This window comes from Dromiciops gliroides, chromosome 3 (assembly GCF_019393635.1).
Source record: "Dromiciops gliroides isolate mDroGli1 chromosome 3, mDroGli1.pri, whole genome shotgun sequence".
Taxonomy (NCBI): Eukaryota; Metazoa; Chordata; class Mammalia; order Microbiotheria; family Microbiotheriidae; genus Dromiciops; species Dromiciops gliroides.
The window spans coordinates 217,117,504-217,129,805 of record NC_057863.1 but is presented as its reverse complement, the minus strand read 5'-3'; the positions used below and the strand labels follow the sequence as shown (position 1 = coordinate 217,129,805).

The 12,302-nt window shown below is 39.3% G+C and overlaps 1 protein-coding gene across 7 annotated transcripts in view; it reads left to right on the top strand.

Moving 5' to 3' along the window:
- The window catches only part of REPS2 (RALBP1 associated Eps domain containing 2), a 275,952-nt gene that overhangs the window by 58,341 nt on the left and 205,309 nt on the right, over positions 1–12,302 (top strand). The window contains exon 1 of one of the 7 annotated variants that reach the window (XM_043995041.1): positions 6,008–6,078. The exons of the other annotated variants lie outside the window; for them this stretch is intronic. Within the exon in view, the coding sequence (XP_043850976.1) occupies positions 6,055–6,078 (24 nt within the window). The 5' untranslated portion in view covers positions 6,008–6,054. Of the gene's footprint in view, positions 1–6,007; positions 6,079–12,302 lie in introns of those variants that run through there. 7 annotated transcript variants of the gene reach the window in all.

The following is a 12,302-nucleotide window of genomic DNA, read 5'->3' as shown; positions in this document are numbered from 1 at the left end:
AAATGTACCCTGGAATCATGTTTCTTTTGAAGAATTATTATGGGAAAGAATCAAAAGTGGGGAAAAATCAGAATGCCTGGACCAGAATCCCTTCTACAACATACCCAACAAAGGCTCAATCCTGCCTTTGCTTGAAGACTTCCATGAGGGGAAACCTACAACTTCTCAAGTCGATCCATTCCACTTTGGGATAGATGTCATTGTTAGGAATGGGAGCTTTCCTTATGCTGGTTTTTATTCTCTGTGATTTGGAATATAGGTAAGTAGGTAGTTGTGCTATAGGATACTAGGGCCTGGCTTCAAGTCCTGTGTTATCTTGAGTAAGTTACTTAACCTCTTTGTAAAATAAATGGGTTAGACAAGATGATTTCCAGGGATCCTTCTTGGATTGAGTTTCTGTGAACGAGATAAGCTATTTAGACACTGACATGTCAGTATGTGCCTTTAACTATTTATTTACATTTCTCTTGTGTCTTCATTCACAGTTTTCTGTTGATAACCAGGATACCTGACATTCTCTTCTCCCCTTGCAGGCAGCATTATAGATACTGATAGTTATGTTTTTGTGGTATGTAATGAGAAAGAATGGGAGTTGTGCTTTAAAAAAAAAGCTAACTGTAGTATACGTGGTTGGTTGGACATTCCATAGTGGAGGTGCCTATTTATTGGATGATGCAGTTATTGACTGGTGTGGGTTCCGTGTGCATGGAACATCCCTTGATCACATCCCCTCCATGCCTTAGTAGATGGCTAAATAAAAATTTTTTTTTCCCAGGGCAATGGGGGTTAAGTGACTTGCCCAGGGTCACACAGCTAGTGTTAAGTGTCTGAGGCTGGATTTGAACTCAGGTACTCCTGAATCCAGGGCCGGTGCTTTATCCACTGTGCCCCCATAAATTGTTTTGGACAAAACCAAATAGAAATACCAACAACCTATATCTACAGTGTCATCAAGCGTTTTTATGCCCCATGAATGTCATTTTTCTTACAGATTTACTTTCTAAGTATTCCTAACTCTCTCCTGATACTCTTGATATGAGTAATTATACATCATGGCTATCCTATATTGTATCTGTCCCCATAGTGTCTTAGCTTCAGCCTTCTGTCTCAATAACGGAATATAGTGGAAACCTGAGCTCATAATAGAGATAGGAGCAAGCTCTTTCTTGGAGGGATGAGGGATCCACTGTATCTGGGAATTCAGTGCCTTGGCATAATGATGGCAAAAAATAGACACTTAAGTAATGTTTGTCAAATGATTGATTCATTTGAAAAACATTTTTAAAAAGTAAAAAAAAACCCCACTATTATCAGTTCACTGTCTTTCTTATTATCTTATTTTGTTTATTATTTGCCTCCCAAATCCATATACTTCTCTTAATAAAGAAGTACAATTAAACAAAAGAAGTCAACACATTGACCATGCCTGACAGTATATGCCCCATTCCACACCCATAGTCTATAACCTTTCTGCAAATAGGGTGAAAGCGTGCTTTGCTGTGGGTCCTTTTCTTTTTGGTGGTCATTGTGTAAATTGTTCTCTTTACAACAATTCTTGTGAATCTTAAGAGATTTTTTTTTTAATTAACCTACTTCAGGCCAAACCCATTTGTTTTGTTTTGTTTTGTTTTTAGTGAGGCAATTGGGGTTAAGTGACTTGCCCAGGGTCACACAGCTAAGTAAGTGTTAAGTGTTGTGGAAATTTATTTTGATTTGGGGACCCTACCTTTAGGCTGAGATTGGAAAGCCTTGGGCCCTCAGGGTCTCTCCCCCTCCTCCTCAGCTTCAGTTGAGTGAAAAAGCCCTGTGGGCTATACAAGGCCCAGGTCAGACAGCTGGGGGGAAAAAACGCCCCCACCTCCCTCCGACCTGAGCGGAGCTATCTGAAGGATCCCGGATGGCCTGTGCTGAGGCATGAGGCTCAAGAGCACCCCCACCCCCACCAGCTGCAGCTCTGGCTGGTGGATTAGCTTGGTCTGTGGGGGCGAAGGAAGCCCCGAGATTTGAGTGGAGAGAAGAAAAGTTATATATAGACCTGGGAGTGAGACAGGAAGGAGGACAGACTAGAGGACGGAGGACAGACTAGAGGATGGACTAGATAGACAAGACTCAGGGGTTCCGACGGACAAGAAGAGGTCAAGAGGCAGCTGAGGAGACTGCAAAGATTGGAGACTAGAGACTGGGCTACAAGGATGCAGGAGAAGACGAGAAGGACTAGGAGCAGGCAAAAGAGAGGCCGAAGGGCAAACTGACAGAGCAGACAGACAGAAGGTTTACAGGCCTTAATACAAACCAGGGAAAGTGTAACGCGCCCTGCTTAAGGCCCTTATTGTATTCAAGAAGTTTGAAGTGCAGCAGGTGGGAAAGAGACCGCAGGAAAGCAGTCAGGTTGTACTTTATTTCCCTGTATTCTTAATTTTCAACAGTATCTCATAAATAAACTCTGCTTTGATTATTTGGTTAAGAGGCTTCTTAATATTTAGTTTATCAGTTTGGGAGCAGTGTGGTGGAACTTCATAAATGGCCCACATTAAATTAACGAAGTCAGATATCCAAATAGTCAAAAGTCCAAAATAAGTCCTCCAGTCAGATTAGCCCCCCAAATTAGGCTAGTCAGTAAAAATATTTCCACAGTGTCTGAGGTCAGATTTGAACTCAGGTACTTCTGACTCCAGGGCTGGTGCTCTATCCACTGCTCCACCTAGCTGCCCCAAACCTATTTGGCTATGGTTTCATATACATTTCCAAATTAATTTATAGTAGAATTATTGCAAAACAGAATCACAGAACAGCAAGGGATCGTGGAGGTCATCTAACCCAGCCCTTTCATGAATCTCAGAGAAATGCCCAGGTCAGAGTGCTAGTAAATGGCAGTTAGGACTCATGCTCAAACTGCTGGATTTCCTCGCACAGTGTTCTGCCTCCACCAGCTTCTTCTCTCCACCTTCTCATTCAAACTCTTAAGCCAATATTGACTCAGAAGAAATGTGTGTATTTTAACTTTGTAACAGGGAAATGTATAGGGTGTAGCTCCTGGCTCTTTGATAAACTGTAGCAATGATTGTCTTAATCCATGGTTGAAGAACTACAGTTCATCAGTCACTCTGAGAAAGAGAATGCAAATAATGTTCTAGGGGGAAGAATTGTTGTAAGCACCTTGTTCAAAGCTTTTGTAGATGACTTTGAAAGGTAGCCAAGGTGTCATTGTAAAATTCTAATTCTTATCCAAAATCATTTGAACAGATTTTTTTAAAGACCATATTATATATTATATAAGGCCTTAGGGTCTTTTGCTTTTATATCAGTCTTTCCTGGATATACCCTGCTGCCCCATATACTAGAATTGATCCCTCACTTGTAACCCTGCAACAAAAAAGCCAAAAAAAGAGTTAAAAACAGATTCCGAGGCAATGTCTGACAATGTATGCACCGTTCTGTCCCTGTAGTCTGCTTGTCACCTGAGAAGAGGGATGTTAAATCTAATTTATCTGCTCTATGGGACTAAGATTGGTTATTACATTTACTCAGATTTTAGCTTCCTATTAATGTTCTCATTTACATTATTGTAACTGTAGCATATTGTTCTGTTCTCATTTCACTCTGTATCAGTTCAGACAATTCTTGTGTTTCTCTTAATCCTTTCTTTTGTCATTTCTTATTGACCACTAATACTAAAGGGATCTTATAAAACTGTATTTCATGTTTGAGGCTGATGCAACTTACATAATTGTTTTTCTTTGGGGACCAACAGAGTCAAGGAGTTACTTTGATTTGGAACTTTTCAGTTTTATGTTCTCAACATCAGATCATAGGCATATGTTCTCATCTCTGCATCGTGTTAAATCTGGACCCAAATGGAATGTAAATCTCTTATTGGCCTAAATCGGAGTCTAATCCTTTCCATAGATTGGATGGCAAATCAATTCCCTCTGCCATGTCAGGATTTTTTAGGTCAGTGCTATTTTGGGAGTTTCCCCAATTCTTCCAGGTAGTCTATTTTTATGTTGCAGACCCGTATCAGTTTGTGCAATCATAAAATCTGAGAAACGGTAATACTGTTCTCTTTCTTTTTGATAAAACAGAAGGAAACAAAATGTCCATATGGATCCTTTTAATTAAAATCTACTGGCACACTGCTAAGGCAAGCCACTGAGCCAAAGCTTTTGTGTATTTTAAGAGGCATTGTTATGGGAACAATCATAAGGGACTCATATAGATTGGGTGGAGTGGTCTGGTTTAAACAAATGCCATGCTACATTTAATGCCTTCTTTATTGGGTTGGGTGGGTGGGGGAGGTAGGATGAAGAGAAAAGAATTACTTTTTCTCCTTTCTTGCCTATGTACCTCATTTGGCCAGCAGTGAAGATCATTTGGCCCAGTCCCCTTATTTTCTAAGTGAGGAAACAGAGGCCCAGAGATGTAAATTGGCTTATCCAAAGCCACACAGCTGGTGGAACTCCTGTTTCTCCTTCCAGTTTTCTTTCAGTGCTAGACTTAGAATTAAGATGACCCAAGTTCAGATCCTGAATTTCACACTTGCTGTGTGACCTCCCTGAACCCTGAATATGGGAATGACAGTAATGTGTATGTATACAGACATATATACACACTCACATGCACACATATCCACACAAATATGCACAAACATATATGTTCAGCTATCTATCTATATCATCAGCTAGCTATCTATCTATCTATCTATCTATCTATCTATCTATCTATCTATCTATCTATCTATCATTGGTCTGTCTGTCTATATCTCCACATGGTTGTTGTAAAATTAAAATAAGATACTGGCTTACTTTACAGATTTTTAAAGTGTTATATAAATGTCATGTTATTATTTGCTTGTACTATGTTGCCTTTCTCATCTTCCTTAAAGGAAGGAGGAAGGAATGAAGAGAATCTGATTGGTGTACACTCAAGGAGGAGATTCAGGTGCTGTGTGATATGAAATTGCTACTCTCTTTTTAGAGGGGCTTATTATACACACTTGAAATGCATTTGCTTCCTAGGCACAGATAATGCTAGCAGAGTCGCATGAATCTCCTTTGAAAGGACTGGGTAAATCAGGGGAGGAGAAGACAGTAGGGGCTCTATTCTCCTATGCGCCTCACAATTCAACAAGAATTCAAATACCCAGCTCTATGTTTAGAAGAATATGTTGGAGTAGCGGGAAGCCAGCAAGGAAAAAATACAAAAGAAACATATGTTAAAATCCCTAGCCCTCAAAGAGTTTATAATCTCACTGGGAAAACAAGATTCATACATGAAATTCCTAGAGAATAACGCAGGAGAGGACATAATTAAATGTCTAAGTCGAATTGCATTTTTTTGGGGGCAATTAATTTTATTTATTTTTGTTACATTATAAGTACTGAACTCCTTCCCTCCCTCCTTCCCCAGCCTGCACTAGAGAAGGCCACCATTTGACACAGATTTCTAAATATAGGTAAAAGCAGCCTATGCATACTTCTGTTTATCAGCTCTTTCTTTGGAGGTGGACAGCATATTCCTTCATAGATCTTAATGTATTTTAAAAGCACTTAAGGTACTTGATACAAAAGGGTTTTCTTGTCGAATTCAGAATCTGGAAAGCCTTTGTGATGCTCTGCTTTTGTCTCATGTTAAGAGACTTAGGAGAAGAACCTCAACATGCTGGATGGATTCCCATAGAAGACTCGGGGAGCATGAGTTGGACAGCCATAGACATGAGTTGGATAGGATGAGGTGGTTCAGGAAATTTGCTGTCTGTACTCTTGGATTAATCATCTCGGTGAAATCACATAAAAGACATGATGATTTAAATAGCACTTGACAATTTGCAAAATGGGAAGCAGGTAATGAAACTGGATCAGCGGCAGTTGTTGCACCTTGGAGGAATGCTCTTGGAGACAGCATTCCTGGGCAACGCTTATGTTTTTCAAGTCCTGCTTTTGGAGAGAAAAGTTTTCACAATAATTCCTGAACCAGGACTCCTAAAGGGAAGAAGAGTAACCCCATGACTTTGGAGCTGCAGTAGCCTCAGACAACAGTCTTGATGGGAAGGAGAAAATGCAGACCGTACTGTTGCTTGCTGTGAGTTATAAGAACTGTGTAGGTTAGGCAGGAAATAGGGTTTCATCTCTAGCAACCTCAAGTGTATTTGTTTTCCAAGGGAGCTTCAGCAAAAGGTTGGAACTAGAAATTTTTGGAGGGTTTGGAAGATGATGGGATTCCCCACAAGGGAAATACACTTGGGACTACTTGATAGCTAACACCTTTTCCCTCTCTGAACAATGAAATCTTTAGTGATAAATTTAGCCAGCCAAAGGATCTTTAAATATTTGAATGAGGTTTATGGCTTCAGTAAATATTTGTAGACACCCCCAGAAAGAAATTTCAGAAAGTAGAAATAACCAGTTATTTTAAACCAGCATCAAACTATTTTATTCAGAAACAAAGAGACACTTAAAATTCACATACCCTACTCATTCAACAAATATTTGATTCCTGCCATGTGGAAACCGCTTTGTGGAAAAACATGTCCTTGTGGAGGTTACAGTCTAAAAAATAAAAGACTTAAAAAAATTAAAAATAGAAAAAAAAAGAGACGGTTTTGCTTATTCCCTTTGGCACTGCTAAGTTTTTGAAACCACTTTTTCTTTTAGAATACTAACGTTTATATTTAAATGTGGCATTTTGTTGTTTGTATAACATAAAATGACAGTTCCTTTTAGTATTCCATATTTTGATAAGAAGCATATATGTGGGGCGGCTAGGTGGCGCAGTGGATAGAGCACCGGCCCTGGATTCAGGAGTACCAGAGTTCAAATCCGGCCTCAGACACTTAACACTTACTAGCTGTGTGACCCTGGGCAAGTCACTTAACCCCAATTGCCTCACTTAAAAAAAAAAGAAGCATATATGTATATACATATACACATACGTGTGTGTGTACACATACCCATATATGTACGTGTATTTAGGCCATGAACCTGTCTTATTTTCTTTTTTCTTTTTAGTCCAGGCTTATGATTTCATTGCTCTAGGGAACTCGCGGTATGGAAACTCACTTCACCAATAGAGGCCACAACTTATAGTCTTAGAGAATTGTCCAGAGGCACTAGAGAGGTTAAGCAACTTTTCATAGTCTCATGACTAGTGCCTGAACTCAGGTTAGCTTTCTTTCTTTCTTTCTTTCTTTCTTTCTTTTTTTGGGGGGTGAGGCAGTTGGGGTTAAGTGACTTGCCCAGGGTCACACAGCTAGTAAATGTCAAGTGTCTGAGGCTGGATTTTAACTTGGGTCCTCCTGACTCCAGGGCTGGTGCTCTATCCACTGCCCCTTCAGGTTAGCTTTCTAAGGAGTCATGCTCTATCATATGCTTTCTGTACACCATCTTTTTAATTTTAATTCAAAGAAAAATCTGTTTTCAGTTTCAAATATAAAATGCTTCAGTCTATACTCTGAGGTCATCATTTCTCTGTCTGAAAGTGGAAAGCATGTCTCATCATGAGTGCTCTAGAACTGTGCTTTGGTTTCTTGGTTCTGATCAGAGTTCTTAAGTCTTTCGAAGTTTTTTGCCTTTACAGTTTCGCATATTTCACTTTTCATCTTTACTTTGTTCATCCAAGTTTTCCCAGGTTTTTCTAAAACCATTTTTCATCATTTCTTGCAGCACAATAGTATTCCTCACACACATAGGCCACAACTTGTTCAACCATTTCTTAGTTGATGGGCACCATCTCAGTTTCCAATCTTTGCCACCACAGAAAGAGCTGCTATAAATATTTTTGCACGTAGGGTACTTTTCCCTCTTTCTTTTATCTCTTTAGGTATGGACTTAGTATTATGCACCATATTTTTTGGGGGAATGGAATTTTTTCATATTTTTACTCATGCTTACATGCCAATGAAATTTATTTATCTAGCATTCCAAAAGTATATTCTAGGCCTTCTATATGCACTTTAAATTAACTGCCTAGTATGATGAAATAATGGGATTTAGCAGATACTCAAAGACCCACCTGGAGATTAATCTATACTGATTGAATCAAGTGAGAGTGATTGATTAACTGTTGATTAGCCTACTTCAAGTTAACTGGATTGTAATCACACCTTGAGAACACCTTCAGAATGGATTTGGATGACTCCAACCAATCAGCTTGAAGCAGTGTGTAAGGACCGTCTTTGTTCCAGACCTATAAAAAGCTTCCACAAGCAGTTTGCTGGAGAGAGTTGGTGTTTGAAGCAGGCTTGTGGCAGAGGACTTGAGGAAGAACCAGACCAGGCTGGAACTCTAGGCTAAATAGGCTTTTTTCTTAACTTTCTGAACTCCATGGGAATATCTGTATGCTTTAACAAATGTTTAATGCCCAAGGACTGGTGCTAAAGCTTCTAATTTAAGGTTACCACAATTTAGATTTTAAACATCACACTAGTCAATTCAATTTTAAAACAAGCAAACTAATGATTTCCAAATAAATTATTTTATCAAGTTGTATAATGTATCTCCATGGCAATTTGATGGGTTCAGCATTAAAAGTATAAGTTAAATTTGGTAGTATTGTCATTTTTGTTATTCTCGTGTGGCCTAGCCATGACACTGAATATTCCTCTGGATATTTAACTTGTTCTTTAATTCTTTTTTTTAATCATAAAAGTATTTTATTATTTTCCAGTTACATGTAAATATAGTTTTCAACATTTGTTTTTATATTATTTTGAGTTTCAAATTTTTTTCCCTCGCCCATCCCCAAGACAGAAAGCAATCTGATATGGGCTATACATGTTCAATCACATTAAATACACTTCTGCATCAGTAATGTTGTGAAAGAAGAATCAGAACAAAAGTGGAAAACCTGAAAAAGGGGGGAAAAAGTAGAAACAGTATGGTTCAATCTGCATCCAGATTCCACAGTTTTTTTCTTTTAATATGGTCATACAATTTTTTGAAGTCTGGATAACTTTCAATACATATCTACAGTTATTTCTCAAGTCAAGATAAAGCATTGAAAGCCTTTTATATATTTAAAAAATAGTCAAGAACTGGGATTCTTTGAGATTATATCTAAACAAAAAGTGGAAATAAATGACATTTGATAGGCTCCTATAGTCTAATTGGTTTAGTCGTGTCTGACTCTTTGTGACCCCATTTGGGGTTTTCTTGGCAAAGATATTGGAGTGGCTTACCATTTCCTTCTCCAGCTCCATGAAGAAACTAAGACAAACAGGGTTAAGTATCTTGTCCAAGGTCACATAGCTGGTAAATGTCTGAAGCCAGATTTGAACTCAGGAAGATGAGTCTTCCTGACTCCAGGCCCAGTGCTCTATCCACTGCACCATCTAGCTGCCCTCTTAGCCTAGGATACATTTTAAATGCCGGTAGCCTTCTGTTTAAGGCTTAATACAAATTGGGTCCAGCACCTTTAGTAATTTTCTTTCTACTACTCTTTTTCAGGAATCCTGTGTTTCATTCTTACTCCTTGTATAGATCTTGTGTTTTCTATTGTTTGTGCCTTAATTGAAGGTACCTTATTATAGTGACAAGAGCCAGAGCTCTTATGGCCAGAGGACCCTAGTTTAAATTTCAGCTTCGTTATTTACTACCCATGTTACCTTGATTAAGTCCCTTTACTTCTAATTCTCATATTCCTCATCTGAAAAATGAAGAGTTTAGACTAAATGATCCCTCAATGCTTTCTCGCTCTAAGTCCTATGGTGTTCACCATAATCTTGGTGGGTATTACAAGTCTCATTTTATCATCTTGATCTTTACAGATGAGGAAATTGAGACTGAGGTTGTGGCAGTTAAGTGGTAGAATGAGAATCAAACCCAGATCTTCTCACTCTCAACCATTGTTTTTCTCTCTGCTCATCTTGCCTGTCTTTTACTTTACTTTTAGCTCCTTAAAGTGGGGCACTATTTCCAGGCTGCGCTGTCCCAAGCTTCAGGGGGTTCCAGGTGGTATGATTTAAGGAGGGGCAGGTTCTTCACTCACCTGGCCTGTTCTCTGGTCTGTAGATAACCCCAGGCCATCTTGCTAATTAACCAGACAACAGTGTGCTGTGGTTGTTAGCTCCTATGAGTCTGTGCCCCTCCCCTACCTGGGCCACTGCTACTCAAGCCTACTTCCTGATTCCAAGCAAGGGTGAAAAACCCAAGTTCTGTCTCAGCACCAACAGAGACCCCTGTGATCTCCTCCCCTGCCAAGGGCTCAACCTTCTCACCAGACTGTGAGCTTAGTTCCAGATGACACTGGCACTGCAGCTGCTTCAGAGGCTCCAGGGGTCTCTCTCCCTGGCTCAGCCTGCCTGGGATTGGATCTGTGTCAGTGTGACTGTGGGGTTGAGTTCCACTCCTGCATTGGTACAGCAGCCTCAACCATTGTTTTTCCTGTTAAACTATATTGTTCTCCCTCGCAATGACTTGTTTTAAAAAGGGATGATCCACTTTAGGACTGTATTATTATATATTATCTCCCAGCTGGCATAGGGGGCAGGAGACACTATAATCATCCAAATGCTCTGGTCAGGTCAAGTCAACAAACATTTTTTATGGACTTACTATGTGCTAAGGGCTAGGGATACAAAGAAAGACAAAAATAGTTTCTGCCTTCAAGGAGTTCATAATCTAATTGGTAATAAGGGATGTGGTTGAAGTGTTAGTAGCCTACTGGGAAATAGGTTAACATCATAGAATATTGGAGAAGATTATGAGGACACTTCTTCCTCCTTCATGGCTCAGAGAAAGTACTTTGTAATATCTTCCTGAGCTTGAAGAAGATAATTGGGTTCACTAATTTGACATTAGGGCAGCTAGGTGGCACAGTAGATAGAAGAAGATAGAAGATAGATAGAAGACCTGGGTTCAAATCTGGCCTGAGACACTTATTAGCTGTATGACCGTCATTCAACTTTTGTTTGTCTTAGTTTCCTCATCTGGAAAATGAGCTGGAGAAGGAATTTGCAAACTGCTCTAGGTGTGTGTGTGTGGCAGTTGGGGTTAAGTGACTTGCCCAGGGTCACACAGCTAGTAAGTGTCAAGTGTCTGAGGCCAGATTTGAACTCAGGTCCTCCTGACTCCAGGGCCAGTGCTCTATTCACTGCACCACCTAGGTGTCCCACCGCTCTAGTATCTTTGCCAAGAAAATCCCAAAAAGGGTCACAAAGAGTCTGTCACCACCGAAATGACTAAATTGCAGCCTGACATTTGTGAAATGTGCCATGTATTCTAAATGAAAACAGATTATTAAGTATCTTGGAAGTGTGGAATGTACTGGCTTTCCCTTTTTTGGAGATGTATTTTTAAATGGTTGTTTTGGTTGTTCTAGCAAGTAGGTTTTTGAAGGTGGCACATTTTTGAAGGTTAGAGGGCACATTTGTTCTTGCAGCCCACGGTTTCTCACCTCCTTCAGAATAAGTCCTTGAAAATGAGGATATGGGGAGGATGGTTTTTTTTTTTTTGCCTCTTCCATTGAGCTGTCTCTAGAAATGTATACAGATCTTCTCGATCTGCTCCTTTCCCCCTCTTCAGAATCCAAGATCTTAGCTGCTTTAGATGTTAAAAGGACCCCAACCAGCAGTATCCATCCTCTCTGTGTTCCCAAACAACTGCTAATATCATCAGTGCTTATATTGTTGGATTAACATTTATAAACTGATAATTGCTTTGAACAAAATCCTACTGTGATGACAAGCTTTTTTTCTCTTTTTTCTTTTCTTTTTTGGCTGAGCAACATAAAATGCAGGAGGGCAAAGCATGAATAATGTCTTCATCATCTTGCTAAGAGCTTTTTACCATGACTAATTAAAAAAACAACAACCCTGTACCTCTGCTGAAAGAATTACTGCTAAAGAGACTGAAAATCTATCTTCTTACTTTTATCACCTTAGTATTTTGTCTGAATAAACACATCCCCCCCCTCCCCTGAAAAAAAGGAAGAACGGATTAAAGTTCAGAAGGACAAAAATTACTTGGATGATTTAGCATTTTGAAATTGGGCCATATTCTGGATTCTCCTGCAACAGTGCACTTAATGTTAAGATGCTTCTGTCTGTCTGGATGGATTTGTAATTGCCTGGTACTTGCAACTTCTTTAATTTCAGAAGCTTTTCTATTCATGGCAGAATCCATCTTCTGAACTCCTCTTCCACCGGGAGGCATCTGGAAAGACGTCAAAAAAGTTGTTTCATCTTAGAGATTTATTTCCCAAAGCACAAGTAGCTTTCATAGGTTTCTTTCTTACTTTCTTTTTGTTGTTGTTTTTGTTTTTTTTTCTTTCATAGGTTTCTACATCTGAGACTAAAAGTAAGAGCAGAA